Raw genomic sequence first — 17219 nt, forward strand, 5'->3', positions numbered from 1 at the left:
ATAAAGAATAGGTGGAAAATGGGATAAAATTTAGCTTGTGTCAGTTTAGATAAACTAAATTGGTAGTTCTTTGATAGTGTCATTATCTGTGTGAACCTGAGTGTTTGGTACAATGGGAGGCTTATCCTGGGGAGGATCAGTGCTGGGGATTAGGAGGACCTGGCTTGAAAGGGTGTGGTGTGGGACATTGAAAGAGGAAGCCTTAGGCCAGGGAAAAGAGCACTTAAGCCATTGAGATGCCAATCTTGGGACCAATTGTGGTTATTCCATTACTGCCTGTAAGACAGATGTTGGAAGCATGAGAACTTAAGTGTACTGATAACACAAAGGTGTCTGGTGCCATCAGCGTGGAGACAGTTGGGCAATTGCAAAGTACTGGAAATGGGCTGAAAGGTAGTGATTCAGTACTCCAGAGTACACCTGGAGGGTAATAGCAGAAACAAATCTGCAGTAAGGCCATTGATGGGAAGTAATATGGTGGAGAAGGAGCCGCCGTGGTGTTCAGCCCTGGCGTGACTGTGAGCTGCTATTGCCATGCAGCTGTGAAGAAACAAACACATTCAGGGTATTCTGTAATACCGAGAGGTATTCATGTCACTACACGGGCCTGGGGGACATCATCCAGGGCAGAGTCTGCAGTTCTGTAACTTGTATTTGGGAGAAATGACCTCGAGAGAGGCAGAAGAAAGCCATTAGGAAGATTGGGGGTGAAGACTAAAAGCGTTGGCTTGTGAACAGGAGGGCGTAGCCTGGTGGTTACTTCAGGGAGGGAGAGTGACCTCTGTGGGATGAGAACAGTGTTCACACGAGAACGGGTTGAAACTGATCACAAATAAACTCGGGCTGAAAATGACGATGGGGGTGAGAAACGCTAAAAGCCCAGGAAGGCCTGGGGAGAGGCTCCTGGTGAGGGTCAGGGGCATGAGGAGACAGACCCAACTGCTTTGACTGAGGCATCTGTGAGAGGTGGCACGACCTCATGGCAGCAGGCAGGCCTCGGCTCCTCGCTCTGCTCTTGCTAATTGCACATACTGCATGTTGAACCAGGCTTTGTTGCAGGGATTCCGGACTCTTTCCTTAAAAATTTACTTGAGTGAATTGGTTGCCAAATATTAAGAACCACCGTAGAGGTACTTTGTATGCTCAGGTATGGCTGGCAGTGGGATGTTTGATCACATCCCACTGGACAGTCACAGGGCTGACAGCTTTCTGCGCTGTATCAGGAAGAGGAAGGATGGCAGGGGGCTGTGTTAACGTGTTGTCTTGTCTTACCCACAGAGCCAGCCCACCCTCACCGAGGAGAAGTCCAAGAAGATGAAGAGACGGCCGCAGATGAAGCGCAGGTCGCAGGCAGAGGTGATGAAGGAACGGGAGGACGAGTGCTTCAGCTGCGGGGACGGAGGGCAGCTGGTTTCTTGTAAGAAGCCAGGCTGCCCCAAAGTGTACCACGCCGACTGCCTCAACCTGACCAAGAGGCCCGCAGGTCAGTGCGGTGCGGCTTGTCTCTGCCAGCGGAGCAGGGGAGGGCGCGGGCTCCCCAGCGCTGCTCTCCTCACATCTTCTGCAAATGAGAGAGATTTTTCTCTCTTTAACAGGCCTCGTGGCCCACAGGGCACGGCCCTGGTTTGTGCCATGCTGTGACTGCAGACACGTTGGTTACTGACCCATCCTTGGGGCCTGGCAGAGAGCAGGCCCAGCAAGAGTCAATTCCTGCTGGCTTTCCAAAGCTGCAGAGGACCAAGTGAAAAGAATTACGAGAAGCACTGGTGGAAAATGGCAGTTAAAGAAGAAGAATGTGCTACATGTCTTAACTAGCCACGAGTCCTTTGTTAAGGAAGGAAACAGAATCTCCTAGTTTGTGGTGAAATGAGGGCGCAAAAGATTAAAGTACAAAGAAAAAAAATCCCCAAAGTACTTGTAGTTGTGTGCGGAGAGAAGCAGGCAACCTGTATGAGTGGTAAAACGGTTTCTAGTTTGTTAGTAACTCAGGAGTAAATAATATCTATTAGAGGAAAAGGCTTAAATTGCATTTAAAAGTCTTACAGGAGTTGGTTGAGGGGAATGTTTCCTCTGTTCCAATAATTTTTGGTTACTGCAGAGGTTCATGAGACCTTCAATGAGTGTTTAGGTTTAACTGATATTCAGAAAGGGAAAAGTCTGACCTGAGTCTTGGTAGGCCGGTTAGCCTGACATGGGATCAAGTACTGTAGAATTAAATGGTAAGAATATAAGCAATACCAGATAAGTTTTTGAAGTAGAATACCTCAGCAAAGCACTCAATTAGGCTTGATGAAATTATAAATTCAGTTAATAAAGGCAATTGCATTGAAGTAATTGGTTTAGGGAGTTGTAACACTTCTGATTTAATACTGTAAGCATCATCATTATTAGAAATACTCTCTGAACACACCTGAGGCAGGCTGGGAAGCGTGTAACCAGGTCTCTGAAGCTACCTGTCAGGAGAGTGGCTGCAGCAGGGCTTCTCTGGAGCTCCACAGGGAATCAGAGCTGAGCATTCAACACCTTCAGCTCTGACTACCAGAACATATACAAGTGCTAGCGGCGTTTTTTGTAGATAGCAAAAAGTGTGCGTGTTAAGCTTTGGGGAGAGTGATGTATTTATACAGAATAGCTTGGGTTGATCACTGAACAAATGCGATGTAAAAGCTAGCAAGGAGCACAGGTCATTCCTGTGGAAACAGTAACTGAGGGTGAGAGTGTCCTGAACATCACCTTTCTATTCTCATTTTTGTGTGCTAACACAGGACATTCGAACATCCTGGCAGGTTTTCTCATGCTTTAGATTTTCCTTTATTGGAGGTTTTAGCATTTAGCCTGTTTTCTGGGTTTCCATTTGAAAAACTTCTCCTGAGAGTCTGACATGAAATAACAATGGGTTGCCACCTCTCCGGTATCCATTCTTTTGCATACTGGAGGACTCTTATCTCCTAAGTGCATTTCCAGATGAAATGAACAGCCTTTCCTTGCAGCTCTTATTTTTCTAAAATTATTATTCTTGGTCTGTTCTGGAATGTGTCCCATTTCCCTCCGTATTTTTTTTTTTAAACTCTGGTAACACATATTTTTAACAGTATTGCAACTGAGATTGTGCTAAACCGATGGAACAGAATATTATTTTGTGCTTTACATAAAATTTGTCAGGAAATGAGATCTGACTTGTTTAGCAAAAATAACTTGATACTCAGTTTGTGATTTGTCCTATCATCCTTGAGTCGTGTTGTCTTGATCTTCTTCACGTATTTATTCTGTTTCTTCCTCCTACAATCCTTCTTTGCCCTGCTCTTGCTTTACCTAATTGCACCTTGTTGGTACAAGAGTGTTTGTCCAGTTTATCAATACCATTATGAATTCTGAGCCTGCCTAAGCAGATTCTTGCAGTTCTTCCCAGGACTGTGCAGATAACCGCGAGGCTGTAAGAGTACTTGGTATTCTGCTGCCAGAAATGAAAATTAAAATACAGGCTAAAATAGACTCCTGAAGCACCTCATTTGAAAAGTCCCTGCGCTTTGCCAGAAGACCACTAATAGCTGGTTTTGAGAACGATTTTCAGCCTGTTGTAACCATTTTACCATTTTTATACGTAGGCAGTTGTTTTCCTAGCTTGCTCCTTAGAATATCATGCAGGACATCAAAGGTTTGTCTTTTTTTACTTCAAATATTTCTTCTGTCATGGGCATTGCTGTTAAGTAATTGGAATTTCCTGCTTGTTTGCATGTTACTAATGGTGCAATCCTGCTTCCAAGAGCCCCTCAGCTCTGGGCCGTCTCTGGAGAGACGGCTTATTCATTACCCTTTTTATCCTGTCAGAGACCATTAGAGTGGTTTGATATGATTTATCCGTCCTGAAACACACTGGCACTTTTTGACTGACTTCATTTTCCGTCTGTACAAGCGACCTGTTTAATAATTCCAGAATCTTTCCGCTGGTCAAAGTGAGTGTTCAGAGCGGCTGCTCTCTGCTCAGCAGCAGTGCACCACGAGAGCTCGCCCTGCCCTGCGGTGGGAAGGGGCTCGGTGCACACCGACGGGGGGGGAGCAGTGATATAGCCCGTGCTGCAGCACTGTGAGCCTCAGGCAGGGGAGAACGCATGTAATTTTAAACAACCCTGCCCCGAAAACTATGTCAAGAAACTGGAAAAGGCACACAGAATCTGTGTACATATTTAAGACCAGAACAGAAGCCTTGGACTGGCTTCAAAGGAGGGGAAAAACTTACTGCGTGTTTTCTTCAGCCCAGGGGGAAAAGCAGCAGGAGAGGGGGGAGTGGAAAGCTGATGTTGCACAACAGCATCAAGAGATGACCACAGCTGCTCGGCACAGTGCTGCAGCCTGCCAGCCTCTCTGGAAAAGAGCTGGTAGCAAAAACCACGGATGTGTGGGCTTGGTTCAGAGAGGTGGGAAGTGCTCTGCCGGTGCCCACAGCTGTCCTCCGTCGTTGCTTGTGCAGATGCCTGTGGCTCTACTCAAGGTGCCGGGGGGGCGGGGGGGCGGCTGCCATGGAAAATGCTTTTTACAGCAGGATGAGGAACCACTGGGAGCGTGGGGCGCTGAGGGGAGCACAGAGGCAGGGGGTGTCTTTGGAAAGGCAGCCACACTGATCCCGCAGTGAGAGGGCAGAGCCTCTGCTTTGTGTGCCCTGGGTACAAGTGGGCCCTTAAAGAGAAGCTTTTGGCAGAGACAGCAGCAGCCTTGGCTGAGGGGAGTGGGGAGCTGGACCAGTGAGATCCAGCTTCAAGTGAAGGAAACAACAACCTCTCTGCTGTCACGTTGACTTGTTTGTTTGTTTATTTTCCTCCATGATGGCATTGATACTGGTGGTGAATAGATTCAGTGTAGGCACTGAGCTTCTCGGGGCACAGCTTGGCTTTATGATAAGAAGCACTTTTATCATATCCGTGCACAGGGTTAAATATGCCTTTGGGTATGGAGACGAGAGAAACCTACTCCCTGATGTCCGCTGCTCTCCGAGTACTACTTTCTGATAAACAGGAAGGGAGGATGTTGGCCCAGAACTAAACAAAGACTTAAGACGAACCTGAAATATCTACTTAAAGTCTGTTGGGTGTATTCTGCGCAGATACTGTTGCTCTCATCTGGAAATAGGAGACACAGAGAAGTGCAAGCTGGGGCTGTCTTCTTTTGTCTAGGGACCCATACTGGTTTGTGTCATACTGGAGCCAGATGGACTTTCGGTCTGACCTGGCAGAGCTTATGTTCGTTGCAGTTATGATTTCCCTTATTGCTTCCAAGGATGCAGATTCCTGTTAACTGCCCTTCAAGCGTAGGAGCTATGACAGAATCCGAGAAGAACATGTAGAATTGCATCGGAGTCTTACAGGGGCGTTCCCTCTTGCCCTTAAACTCTTGCAGCAGGCCTCGTTATCTTCCCTTTATACCACTCCTAAGTTATGTCTTTTCTCCTGTGTTTGTGCTGCAGGAAAATGGGAGTGCCCATGGCATCAGTGTGACATGTGTGGTAAGGAAGCAGCTTCCTTCTGCGAGATGTGCCCCAGATCCTTCTGCAAGCAGCACCGGGAAGGCATGCTCTTCATCTCCAAGCTGGATGGACGCTTATGCTGCACAGAGCACGATCCCTGCGGCCCTAACCCCCTAGAGCCAGGAGAAATTCGTGAGTATGTGCCTCCCATGGGAGCACTGACTAACGGCGACGACACCCAGCCGCCAGAGCAGCCGCCTGCAGATACAGACCTGAGCGTTCAGCCTTTGGACAGGCTACCTCAGTCTACGGCCTTCAAACTGCAGTCCCCAGAAAAGCCCCCCGCTACCCTAGCGCTGCGGCTGCCGCCGTCAGACAAACCCCCCACCACCCTAGCCCTGAGGCTGCAGCCGTCAAACAAGCCCCCCACCACCCTGGCCCTGCGGCTGCCCCCGCCAGACAAACCGCCCGCCGCCCTGGCGCTGAGACTGCCGCCGTCAAACAAACCCCCCACAACCTTGTCGCTGAGGCTGAAGCCGTCCAACAAACCCCCCACCACCCTGTCCCTCCGGCTGCAGCCCTCGGACAAACCTCCCACCACCCTGTCGCTCCGCCTGCAGCCGTCAGACAGGCCCCAGGCTGCCCTGTCCCTGAGGCTGCAGTCGGAGAAGCAGCCCATCATCGTAGCGCTGAAGCCTCAGCAGCCCGACAAACCTCCCGCCAACGCCGTGCTGTGGCCGCTGGACGAGGCTTCCAGCGACGCCTCGCAGCCTCCTCTGCCCAGCAAGTCTCCGGGAAGCCCGCAGTCATCGGACGAGGCGCTCGTTCCTGCTGGGGCCCTGCAGCTCCAGCTGTCGGACGAGCCTCCTGCCGCTGCTGGGGTTTTGGAGTTAGCGGACAAGTCGCTCGGCGACACCAGGACCCAGCAGCCGGAGCTGCTGAATGAGTTTCCGACAAAATGCCTGCACCCTCAGCTGTCGGACAGACTTCTCGCCACGGCAGGGACCCTGCAGTCCCAGCCCGTGGATGAGCCTCCCGTGGCCGATCAGCCTCAGCTGCTGAGCAAAGCTGCTGCCCAGAGTCTGCAGCCTCAGCCTGTGGAGAAGGCCCCCAGCTCCGTGGTGCAACATGTCCCAGCACCGGAGGAGGTTCCCAGCCCTGGGGTGCTGTGGCCTCTGCCCATTGAAAACGTCCCCAGCTCCCCGGTCTCACGGATCCTGCCCACGGAGAAGGTTTCTGGACTGGGGGGGCCGCGGCCCCCACCTCCGGAGAAGGCTTCCTTCTCCGGGGCAGCGCGGGTCTTGGCCACGGAGAAGGCTCCCGCCTCTGGGGCACCCCATCCCCTGCCTCCAGAGAAGGTTCCTGCCTTGGGGATGCCACGCATCCTGCCCCCAGACAAGGCTCCCAGCTTAGGGATACCACGTCCGCTGCCCCTGGAGAAGGCCCATGGCTCCCGTTCACCCCACGTCCTGCCCGTGGAGAAGGCTCTCGGCTCGGGGGCCCTGCGGATCCCCCTCACGCAGAAGGCTCTGAGCCCCGGCGTGCTGCGGCCCCTGCCTCCAGAGAAGGCTCCCGATGCCGGGGCGCTGCGGGTCTTGCCTCCAGAGAAGGCTCCGAGCTCCGGGGCCGTTCGGCCTCAGCTCCTGGAGAGGCCCCTGGCTCTTACGGCCCCGTGGCCTCAGGCCTCAGACAAGCTGGCTGCTGCTGTGGCTCCTCGGCCCCAAGTCTTGGAGAAGCCCCCAGCCGCATCGGCCCCGAGGCTGTTGCTGTCAGAGAAGGCGCTGCGGCCCGTCGACCAGAACGCCCAGCCCAAGGACAGGGGAGCGCCCGCCGCGGAGCTCAACCCCCAGCAGAAGGAGAGGACCCTGTTAGCTGGCGAGCAGATCTCGTGGTCGGTTGGGAAGGCGGTGCCGCACGTCGGACAGTTACCTTGGCCCACGGAGAAGCTCCAGACACACGAGCAAACCCACTGGCCCGCTGCGAAAGCCCTGACGCCTGCCGAGCAGTCTCCCCGGACAGCAGAGAAGCTACCAGAGCCGACTCTTCAGCCTGTCTGGGAAGTGGCCTCAGCCCCCGCGGAGCAAACCCCTTGGACATCAGAGAGATTGCGTGCGTTCGAGCAGACCCCCCGGCCTGCCAGGGAAGCGCCGGTGCCCCCAGAGCAGACGCAGTGGATTGTCACAAACATTCAGACTCTTGACCAGATTTCTTGGCTGGCTGGAAAAGTACATACTCCTCGGGGGCAGGACCCTTTGCCTGAACAGAACGCAGCGCTAGCCCGTAACCAGGATTCTGTCTGTCACGAATTGGCTGACTCAGAGCCAAAGTGAGGTCGGTGAACATGGGAGGCAGGTTTCAGTCTTTTAATGTTTAGGGAGGGGGATATTCTTTGTTTTGTTTTCTTTATTCACTTCCCTGAGCCCAGCCCCTAACCCATGCACATCCCATCCATATTCTCTCGTGACATGAGCAAGGACATTCACTTCAGTCTGAGTGTGGCCCAGCCAAAGGGAGAGAGCATCCGTGAGCTTTTCCTCTTCCTTTTGCGAATGGTAAAGCTGAAATAAAGAGTCCACTCTGGGTAAAATCTCAAATTCCACTGAAATGGTCACATTACTGATCCAGCATGTTCAAGCTCCAGGTCCAATTCCTAGGCAGGTTCCCGCGTACAGCGAGGGGCCTCGCTCTTGCTAAGTGTATTTAGAGGAAGCAGATCCGTCAGGCTGCCCCGGGATCGGAGAGGTTTCAGGGATCGGATGGGGAGCAGTCAGGCGCGTACTCTCTTGCCGACCTCTGCAGAAGGCAGGGAGGGGGTTTATCTGTTGTCTGCCCTGCAGGGTTTTGCTTTGCGAGGTTCTGTCCGTATGTTCACCGGGACGTGCTGCGTGCGCGGCACACCGAGGACAGGCGTTGTGTCCGGCTGAGTTAGGAGAGGAGCCTCCTGCACCCGCTCGGTGCGGTTTTCTCCAGCAATAGGCAGTGTCCGCGTAGGCTCCTTGATACAAAGCTGCAACTGCCCAGGCCCCAGAAACGGGGAATCTGAAGGAGGTCAGGGAAAAAGAAAGATCTTGGAAGAAGCCATCTGGCAGGTTTTTCCTTCTTGTGTCTTAACCCTTTAGCACGGGGCACGCGGCGTGCTTCCTGCACTTGCCAACACCCAGACCTGTAAAGCAGCAATAGCAGAGTCAGGCAGAGGGACTTCCCCTGGTGCTGGGCGTTGGTGTCGGTGCTCCCTTTGACGTTTCCATCCAGTCTCTTGGTGACTCGTGCCGGCACCGTGAGCCAGCAGCCTGCGTGGTCTTTTCTCCCCTTGCCTCGGACGTGTTCAGGACGTGCTCGCATCCCACCAGGTCTTCCCAGCAGCATGGGGCGTTGCAGAGCTGCAGTCGAAGCCTGTCGTTAACTTTGCAGCGCGGAGGCAAGGGTGCTGTGCGTGTAGGGGACCCGTTCTGCACCTTCCCCTCGGGTAGCTTCCAGCTTCACTCATCTACAACCAAAGGAGACTTGAATTAACTGGACTGTGTCGGTGTGCGTGTGTGTGTGCGCGTGTGTGTCCTTCCGACCCAATCGTAGTTCTCACACTGGAACGCGGGGCTCGAGCAGCTGGCCGCCTTCTTTCCTCTTCGCCCTTTTCCGGCTGAGGAGCCCCTTTGTTACCTGGTGGGTGTCCAGGCTAGGCCTGCTGAAAGCAGCTCACCCCAGCGTTGAGGCAGAAGTTGGGGGCGAGTCCCAGAGGGCCGCAGCGGCGTCTCGCAGTGGGTGCCGCGGGCCAGCGCCGCCCGTTCAGGCAGGAGGAGGACGAGTGGCCCCGGGCACGGTGGGGTCGGCACCCTGCCGAGGACACACTGCTGACCCGGACGTTCTCCCACTCTCCCAACACCTTACCTCTGGTTTTCCTGAGCTCTGCTGACCCGGGTACCGCAACCTCCGATCTCAGTGCCCGCCACCAGGCTCCGGAGAACCCCCTTGTTTGGGGCAGAGGCGCAGGAGCCTCCCCAGACTGGGTTTGGCTCCAGCTGACCCCTTCCCGCTGACTTGGGAGCACATCCCTGGGCTTGCAGGTGCTTGCTTGCTGCTCCTGGAGCAGGTGGTCACGAGCTTTGCTGTTTTCCATGAAGGGAGGCAGGCGCATGTACCAAGACAAATCCTGATCCGTTCTCCCTTCCTTACGTGTGCACCCCAAGACAACGTCCTGCTGTAAAGGCCGGGTGTGCTGGGCACAGGGGACGTTACCAGTGCGGTGGTGCATCTCTTCCAGTCCGCATCATTTCAGATCCTTTGTAGAATAGCTAGCGACTTCAAAAAGCTTTACGGCTTATGGAAACTTACTGATTAATGATGTTTTTCCGGGAAGACTGGCAGGTCAGTTCCTGCTCGCTGCTGAAACTGGGGACATGCAAGCAGCTTGTGTTTCTGCGTGACTCCTGCACAAAGGGAATCAGGACAACTCCTCAGAGCCATTGAGAGAGAAGGTAATCTAAGGGCATTTAACTTTTTTAAACAGAAATAAAAATGGTAATGAGTTTCAGTATATTAAGTATTTATCATGTGTGAGAAGGAAAATAAACCTTGAACTCACATTTATAGGCCTTCCCATGAGCTGGACGTAGTCATGTAGAGTATGTAAGTAGGGTTACCTCCATGCCAGCCGCCCAGCCAGCTACAGCTGTAACAGAGAGGGGTCTGCGCTGCTCTGCCCAGCTCCGCTTTGCATCGTCACGTGTTAACTAGCTATTTGTTTCATGAAAAATAAACTGTGAATATTTTTGGTGCAGGCTTTTTTAAATCTGTAAAATGGAGAAGTTCTCAGTGAATTCTCGTAAGTGCAGGTTTGAAAAATCACTTCTATAAATCATGTGCTCAAACAATAGGGCGAGGTTCACGGCAGCAGAAGCCTTTCACGCAGCGCGTTGGTTATCCAAAAGCTTGTTCTGAGCAGTGACCATAGATTGAACTGTTGCATGGCATTTCAAACCCACAGCCTTATACCTCGCATCTGACCGTACCCCACCTCTCTTCGCTCCCTTCATGCCTTTTCCGCAAGGATCCAGGTTTCCGACTTGCTCCCTTCCAGTTACGTGTTGGAAAGTCTAATTTAGCAAGCTGCTGTTCCCTCCCAGCCCTTGTGGGTAATTCTCTGCCAGATCAGGAGGGCTTCTGAGATGTGTGCAGGGCTCTGTACGTGCTTGTGGCAGTGACTGCAGTCACCCCAGTAAAATGGCCTGAGGTGGGGAGGTCGGTCCCTGAAGTCCTGCTGCTCCCAGCCTGCCTTCACCTGGGGGTGAGCAGCTTCAGGCAATGGCAACGCCACCGAGGAAACGCGGGCTGCTTCAGCGCTCGGGTGACTTGGTGGCAGCTGGTGGCACAGCCTTGGAGGAGGAGAGGTGTGTACGGAAGCGGTTCGGTTCATTTTCTGCCTTGCAGAGTTCAGCCAGTTCGAATCACAGATTCTGTTGACGTAGAGGAAGGTGGCAGGTAACTCATACCCCTGGTACGCTGCTCGTGCAAGAGAAACTGCTGGCGGGCTGCTCCGGCTCCCAGAGCCCCAGCGCTGGGCTGGAGGTGGCCGAGGTCGGCAGCTGTGGCACCGTTTTGGTGTGTTGGAGTGCTCCGATCAGCAGGTGAATCAAGGGCAGTCGTGAACCTTGGTCAGAGTAGCTTCCCTTTCCCTGCCATCGGGGAGGCTCGCGGGAACTTCCCGGCAGCAGTCCCCTTGTAGGAACGGCTCTCCCTTCCCCGTGGAGAAAGGGCTGAAAGCGTTCACAGCTTTCAGCCTGCTTCGCCTGGCAGCGTGCTTGCTGGTGGGGCAGCCTGCCCCCGCTGCGAGCAGTGCATTGGGGTCACCGCCTGTGGCCTCAGCCCCACGGCACGGCTCAGTTCAGTGCCCCACCACGAGCAGAATTGAGTCCCAGTTCACCTCTGCTGGTGGAGGAGCTCTTCTGGTGGATAACGGCAAGGCGATGGGCCTCGCATGGGCACGATCTGCCTGCCGAGGTGGTGCTGGAGGGTTGTGGGGCTGGCTCCTGCTGTCAGCGGGGCTCCGGTGAGGCTGGCAGAGAAGAGATCACTAAGGGATAATCCCCTACCTGTACCTTCTGATGCTAACTAGCTCACGGTAGCTTTCTTTATTGCTGTTCACATGCTAATACTTTTTTCCTATTTAAAAAAAAAAAAACAAAGATTCACTTCCATGCACAAACTCCAGGTAGTACTGTGGGTGCATGCGTTACAATTGGGGTTAAACCCACCCCCCTACAGGCACAGGGCTTCGGAGGTGTGGCTATTAGAATGCAATTCGGATAGATGGTTAAATCTGAAGAGCAGTCACGTATTAAGGTGAGGAGATGTGGGCTTAGGGTGCCAGAGGAGCTTCAGCTGTGTTTCACGGGAAGAACGACAAGAAGGAGACCTAACCCTAACGCATCGTCGGCTGCTTTAACCCGAGCATGCCGCTGGCGTACGCTGCTCGTACCGGGATGCCGCAGCCGGTGTTGCAGCAGGGCAGAGGCGAGGCCGTTTGAGGAACCTCAGACCTTCAACACCTTCTGTTTTATTTTTAATTTCCGCCTTAACTTCTGATTTTGCTTGATGTTTGGAATAACCATAACTGTAACCTGCTTGTAATGTGCTTTGCCCTAACTTCCCGATGAGTCATTTCAGCCTTCGCCAGCGAGCGAATGTCAAAGCAAAGTGGCAAAACGTGCGGCTACTCCGAAAGGAAGCGACAGAGGCCGCCACCCGGGTCTGGCGAGGGCTCGTTCCGTGGTTTGGTCACCCCAAATTAGCTTTGTGCTAATGACTCCCCGTGATAGTGGCAACGCGAACGGAGGCGCTTGCAGCCGAGGTCTGGCTGGCGGGGGCTCGGGGCTCCCGGGGGCTGTTTTATGGGGCATGGGGCTTGGGGACATGGCTTTAGGGGCAGCTGGCCGGCGTGGTGGCAGCAGGGTGCGGTGCCCTCGGTCAGCACGGGTAGGGGAACGCCTCCGAAATGGATCCGAGCCGAGCCAGGGGCAGGCGCCCTCCAAGCGAGGCAGCGGGACAGGGTGCGTGAGCGCGGGCTGGGGCAGCGGCGGTGACGGACAGTCCTACAGCACTGAATCTACCTCCTAGGGAAATCTGAGAAATGGGTGTTGCTATGTCCTATTTCAAGGTAAAGTTTTAATCAGTTTGCCCTCGGCTAAGCTCTTGGGCTATCGTGGTGCTATTGTAAAACGTTCGGCAGCTTAGCACAGTAGGGCTGGACTCACGGCTCCTAGCCCACGGGCCGAACCCCGTCCCCGCGCAGCTGGGGCTGGGCTGCGGTGCCTGTGGCCAAAACAGGACAAGGCATGTCTCCTGCGCCCGGGGAGATGGGGTTCCTTTGATTTGTGATGGTTTTGAGACCCAAACCAGCCGTGCCAGTGGGCCCTGTGAGCGTAGAGAGCGAGTGGAGCCACATGAAGCAAGCCAGGCGTCCGCTACCTGCATGTTCTGTGTGTCCGTTTGGTACTGAGCTGGTTTCAGTTTTTGTTTTTCTGATGTTTCCGAGTTGTTGACTTCAAGGAACTGGGTTTTGTGTATTTTTTTTTTTTTTTTAAGACACTGGGAACTTGTTTTAAAAGCAGAAGCAGCAGCACCAGGAGGCTCGAGGTGGAGCGTGGCTGGAGCTGAGGGTGGCCCCGGTCGATGTGCAGGGAGGAGGGCAGGGGGGCGCTTGTGCCAGCAGCGGCTCGTGCTGGCCCAGGGGGAGCAGGGTGCCAGGGGCACACTCCCCGCCACTGCCCCTCTCCCTGCCAAGGGCACGTTACACCCCGATAACCCACGGCGCTGCATTTGCCGCCCCGCCAGCCCGCTCGCCTCCGAGACACCAAGCTTGGGGTAACGCGCCCGGTCCCGAGCAGCCTCAGCCATCCTCCGGTGCCATGCGCCCTGGGTTGGGGCCCCGGGGAGGGTGGCCCGCTCCTGGCCCCGAGGGGACCTACCTGGGTGTGCAGGGGGCTGCCGGGGAAGGAAGCTGTGCCCGCTCCCCCTCCTTTGCTGCCAGGGAGGGGACAGGGGAACGCCGTGCTCGGGTGGTGGCGTAGGGTTGTGCTTAAGCCGTGAGGTCGGTGCCGGGACTCCCAGAGGCCAGGACACCGCCCTGTGTCACCCGCTGAGGCTTGCTGGGGGCGTCCTGCGCAGGGTCCCCTCCTCGGGCTTCGCCGAAGGAAATCGTGGCTGGAGCGGGGGTGCCCAGCCCGGGCGGGTGCTGGGGGCGGGTGGGGGCTCCGGGGGGTACGCGGGGTCACTCAGAGCTGTCCAGGTCGTGTCTGTCGGTTCTAAGCGGGAGTGCCAGAGCGGGTGAGAGAAACCTACATATTTCCAGCATGTATATTACTTTTAGAAGAGGGAGAGGGGAGAGTCTCGGACCATTGATTACTTTCATTTTGCTCCCCTTAGACTGTTGGCTGTGTATGTGAAACTTATAATGAAAAGAGGGTTGCCCTGCCCAGGTGCTCCCAGAACATGTACTGTAATTCTTTGTATATAGAAGAAAAATTACTGTAAAGTAAAGTTTAACTTTACTCTCGATGTCCTCTTGTGTTTTGTCTTGCTGAGGGGGGGCAGCGGGCGAGTGGTGCTCGCGGAGGCAGCACGGGGGGGGGGCCCAGCCCTGCTGCGAGGCTGACCGTGGGCACCGGGCACCCGGGGCAGGGACGGGAGAGCCCCGTGGGCACCGTGCCGCTGGCCTGGAGGAGGGCGGGAGAAACCTTGAGCCCCCCGAGGGCAGAAACCCTGGTGCAAAGTGACCCTGTGCCGCACGGCAGGGCCGGGGCACGTCAGGACAAAGCCGAGGGACGCATCCCGGGCAGAGGCCAGGCTGCGGAGCTGGCGCAGCAGGTCGGGCAGGCCCCGGGAGCCGCTCAGGACCGCAGAGGGTGCAGGAGCTCAGCCCCGGGTGCAGGGACCAGGTCAGGCCCCACACGGCCACGGCCGAGCCCTGGCGCCAGCCCCGGCTTGAGGCACGTGCCGGTGTCACGTCCACGAGCCCGTTCTCAGACCACAATGCATTTTATTTACATTGTACACCTCGGTAGGAGACACTTAAATAATCTGCAAAGAATCAGGCGCTAGTTAAGAGAATAAGTTAGGGGCTGCTGCTGGGCCCCGGGGAAGCAGCTCCGGCGGGCGCGGGGTCAGGGGCACCCTCGGCAGGGCGAGGAGCCCGGGGGGCAGCGACCCGCAGCTCCTCACGCCGCAGGCGACTTCCAGCACCGTGCAGCTCTGCACGCCGAGTCCGGGGAAGAGAGCAAGTCCGTGGGGCCACGCTCCCTTTGAGCGCCGCGGACGGCTCGTGCAGCTAAAATACAGCAAGTAAAAAACGGGAGGAGTCCAGAGAGCGCCGGCTGGCCGCCCCGCAGCAGCGATTCCCTTCGGGCACGAGGCCTCAGTGGTGGCAGCAGCTGTAGAAGTAGGTGCTGCTCTTCTGGGCCAGGTCGACGCCTTTCTCCTCTGGAAGAGACGGGAGGAGGAGGAGGCTGCTGACACGTCCGTGCCGCGATGCCAAACAGAGCCCAGAGCTCACAGCCCCCCCTAAACCTCTAGAAAGTCCCGAGCAGGGTCTGCGTCCGGATCCTCCTGGCTGCCCCCTGCCCGGGGTGGGGGGACACGGGGACACCGTGCACGGGGACCGTCCTCAGCAGCATGGCACGATCCCAGCGCAGTGTCCTGGGACCCCCGCAGCGTTCATCCCCTGCACCCTCCCCGTGGGACCCCCAGCGCCGGGCGCTCAGCAGGGCCCTGCCCGCTCACCTGTCATCACCTGGAAGGCGGTGAAGTGGACGTAGTCCTCGGCCACCTTCTGGAACAACTCATCTGCGGGAGGGGACGGGGGCAGCGTGGGTGCCAGCAGCGCCCCAGGCCCCGCGCAGCCGCCCGCCAGCCCCGCGCGAGGGGCGCTGCCGCGGCACGGGCGCTACTCACCCACGCTCTGGCCGGTCTTGCTGGAGGTCTCGAAGAGCTCTGCCTTCACCTCTGAAACAAGGACCCGGGTCAGCGGTGCCGGACGTGCCCCTGGGGCTCAGCTCTTCCCGGGTCACCCCTCAGCTGTGCCTGCTGACAGCGGGCTGGCCGGGGCCCAGGGCACGGCCCCGCGCTGCTCCCGTCCCCGCCGCCCAGCTGGCAGCGGCCCCAGCCGGCGGGTCGGGACACGCCGTGCTCGGGGAGGCTCCTGGCAGAGCCGAGGCCCTGCCGCCGCGCGGGGAGCCCCGGCACCGGAGCCGGGGATCGATGCGGGCAGCGGGGAGGCAGCACGCAGCCGTACCGTCGGCGTAGTCCTGCGCGTCGTGGAAGTCGACCGCTCGTGTCCTGGGGTCGTCCTCCAGCAGGTCGCTCTTGGTGCCGCACAGGTAGATCCGGCAGCCCTGGGGCCGTGGGGGGGGGGGGGGGGGCGGTGAGCACCAGGCACTGCCACCACCGCTCCCACCCCAAAAAAAAAACAAAACACCCCAAAACACCCCAAAGCGGGGCCCGTCCCCGTATTTACCTCCTCGCAGTTCTGCAGCTCGTTCACCCAGAACTTGGCCCGCTGGAAGCTGCTGCTGTTGGTGAGGTCTGGGAGAGAGGGGTCAGGCCCTGCCCCGGGCCCCCACGTCTCCCCCCCCCCGGTGCAGCCCCCGAGCCCCCGGCACCGTAACCCTCATCCGCCGGCCGCTCCTCTCCCCGTGCCCTTACCATAGCAGACGATGGCGGCCCGTGCCCCGCGGTAGTAGATGCGGCTCATGGCCTCGTAGCGCTCCGAGCCGGCCGTGTCCTGCGGGGGGACAGCGGGGGGGGGGGGTCGGTGTGGGGCTCGGGGGAGGGGGGGGGTCCTGGAGGTGGGTGACCGGGGGTGGCAGCACCCGGCGTGGCCGCGGGCCCTGCGCTCACCCAGATCCCCAGGGTCACCGTCTGGTCCCCCACGGCCATCACCTTCGCCACGAAGGCGGCCCCGATGGTCTGGAAGAGAAACGGGGGTGGGGACGGGGACACGGTGGGGACCGGCAGGGGGACGGGGGGGGGGAACTGGGGTGGGGACCGGCCCGGGGACACGGTGGGGACGCCCGGCCCGGGGTCGGGAACCAGCCTGGGGTTGTGGGGCCTGGCCCGGGGACACCGGGGTGACACGGAGGGGGCAGGCCCGGGGAGGCGAGCATGGGGACGGGAACCGGGCCGGGGACACGGGGGAGAACCGGGAGGGGACACGGGGGGGGGACACCTGGCCCGGGGCGGGGGGAGACCGGGGAATGCCGAGGGGGCCCGGCCCGGTTCCACCGGGGTGACACGGAGGGGACTGGCGGGGGGCAGGGCGGGGACGAGCACGGCGGGGGGGGGGAACCGGGGCGGGGACGCGGGGGGGGGGGGGAACCGGGGCGGGGACGCGGCGGGGACCACCCCGGGGCCACCGGGCCCGGAGCGGGGGGGGTGGGGGGGGGCGGGCAGCGGGGACCCGACGGCGGGGACACCGCGACGGCCCGGCGGGGTCGCGCAGCGCGCTGCGGGGGGGGGGGGGGGGGGGGGTGGAGCACCGCGTTCCGGTGGAAGGGTCCCGCTGTGGGGGGGGTTCCCGGCGCCTCACGTTCTGGTAGGGCCCGGCGCGGAAGCGGCGGTGCGCGCAGCGCTCCACCAGGCTGCTCTTGCCCGCGCCCTCCTGGCCCAGCAGCACCACCTTGGCGTCCACCCGCCGCCCGCTCATCCTGCCCGCGCCGGGGGGCGGGGCCGCCGGGACGGGGGCGGGGCCGCCGGGAGAGGGGGCGGGGCCGCC

General features: G+C 57.9%; 2 protein-coding genes across 5 annotated transcripts in view; one reads left to right on the top strand and one right to left on the bottom strand.

The window, feature by feature from the left end:
• NSD1 (nuclear receptor binding SET domain protein 1) overlaps positions 1-14008 on the top strand; it is a 62962-nt gene extending 48954 nt beyond the window's left edge. For all 4 annotated transcript variants that reach the window (XM_040573821.1, XM_040573822.1, XM_040573820.1 and 1 more), the window contains exons 22-23: positions 1279-1483; positions 5459-14008. In XM_040573821.1, coding sequence (XP_040429755.1) covers positions 1279-1483; positions 5459-7788 — 2535 coding nt within the window. In that variant the 3' untranslated portion in view covers positions 7789-14008. The remainder of the gene's footprint in view (positions 1-1278; positions 1484-5458) is intronic.
• A 467-nt stretch (positions 14009-14475) lies between these two features.
• On the bottom strand, positions 14476-17192 carry RAB24 (RAB24, member RAS oncogene family). Its single transcript, XM_040573918.1, has 8 exons — positions 17034-17192; positions 16346-16414; positions 16151-16229; positions 15963-16030; positions 15741-15840; positions 15401-15451; positions 15230-15292; positions 14476-14929 (listed from the first exon to the last, which is right to left on the bottom strand). Exons 1-8 carry the CDS (start codon positions 17148-17150, stop codon positions 14865-14867), a joined length of 612 nt encoding a protein of 203 aa, XP_040429852.1. The 5' UTR covers positions 17151-17192; the 3' UTR covers positions 14476-14864.
• Positions 17193-17219: the final 27 nt, after the last annotated feature.

The sequence above is a fragment of the Cygnus olor genome, chromosome 14, assembly GCF_009769625.2.
Source record: "Cygnus olor isolate bCygOlo1 chromosome 14, bCygOlo1.pri.v2, whole genome shotgun sequence".
Lineage (NCBI taxonomy): Eukaryota > Metazoa > Chordata > Aves > Anseriformes > Anatidae > Cygnus > Cygnus olor.

Excerpts from the sequence above, each read along its gene's own strand:
- RAB24 (XM_040573918.1), bottom strand. The coding sequence starts at position 17,150 with ATGAGCGGGCGGCGGGTGGACGCCAAGGTGGTGCTGCTGGGCCAGGAG. Across the intron at positions 16,230-16,345 it reads CGGTGACCCTGGGGATCTGG|GACACGGCCGGCTCGGAGCG; the intron begins GTGAGCGCAGGG and ends GTCCCCCCGCAG. Across the intron at positions 15,452-15,740 it reads CGCGCAGGACTACGCCGACG|AGGTGAAGGCAGAGCTCTTC; the intron begins GTACGGCTGCGT and ends TCCTTGTTTCAG.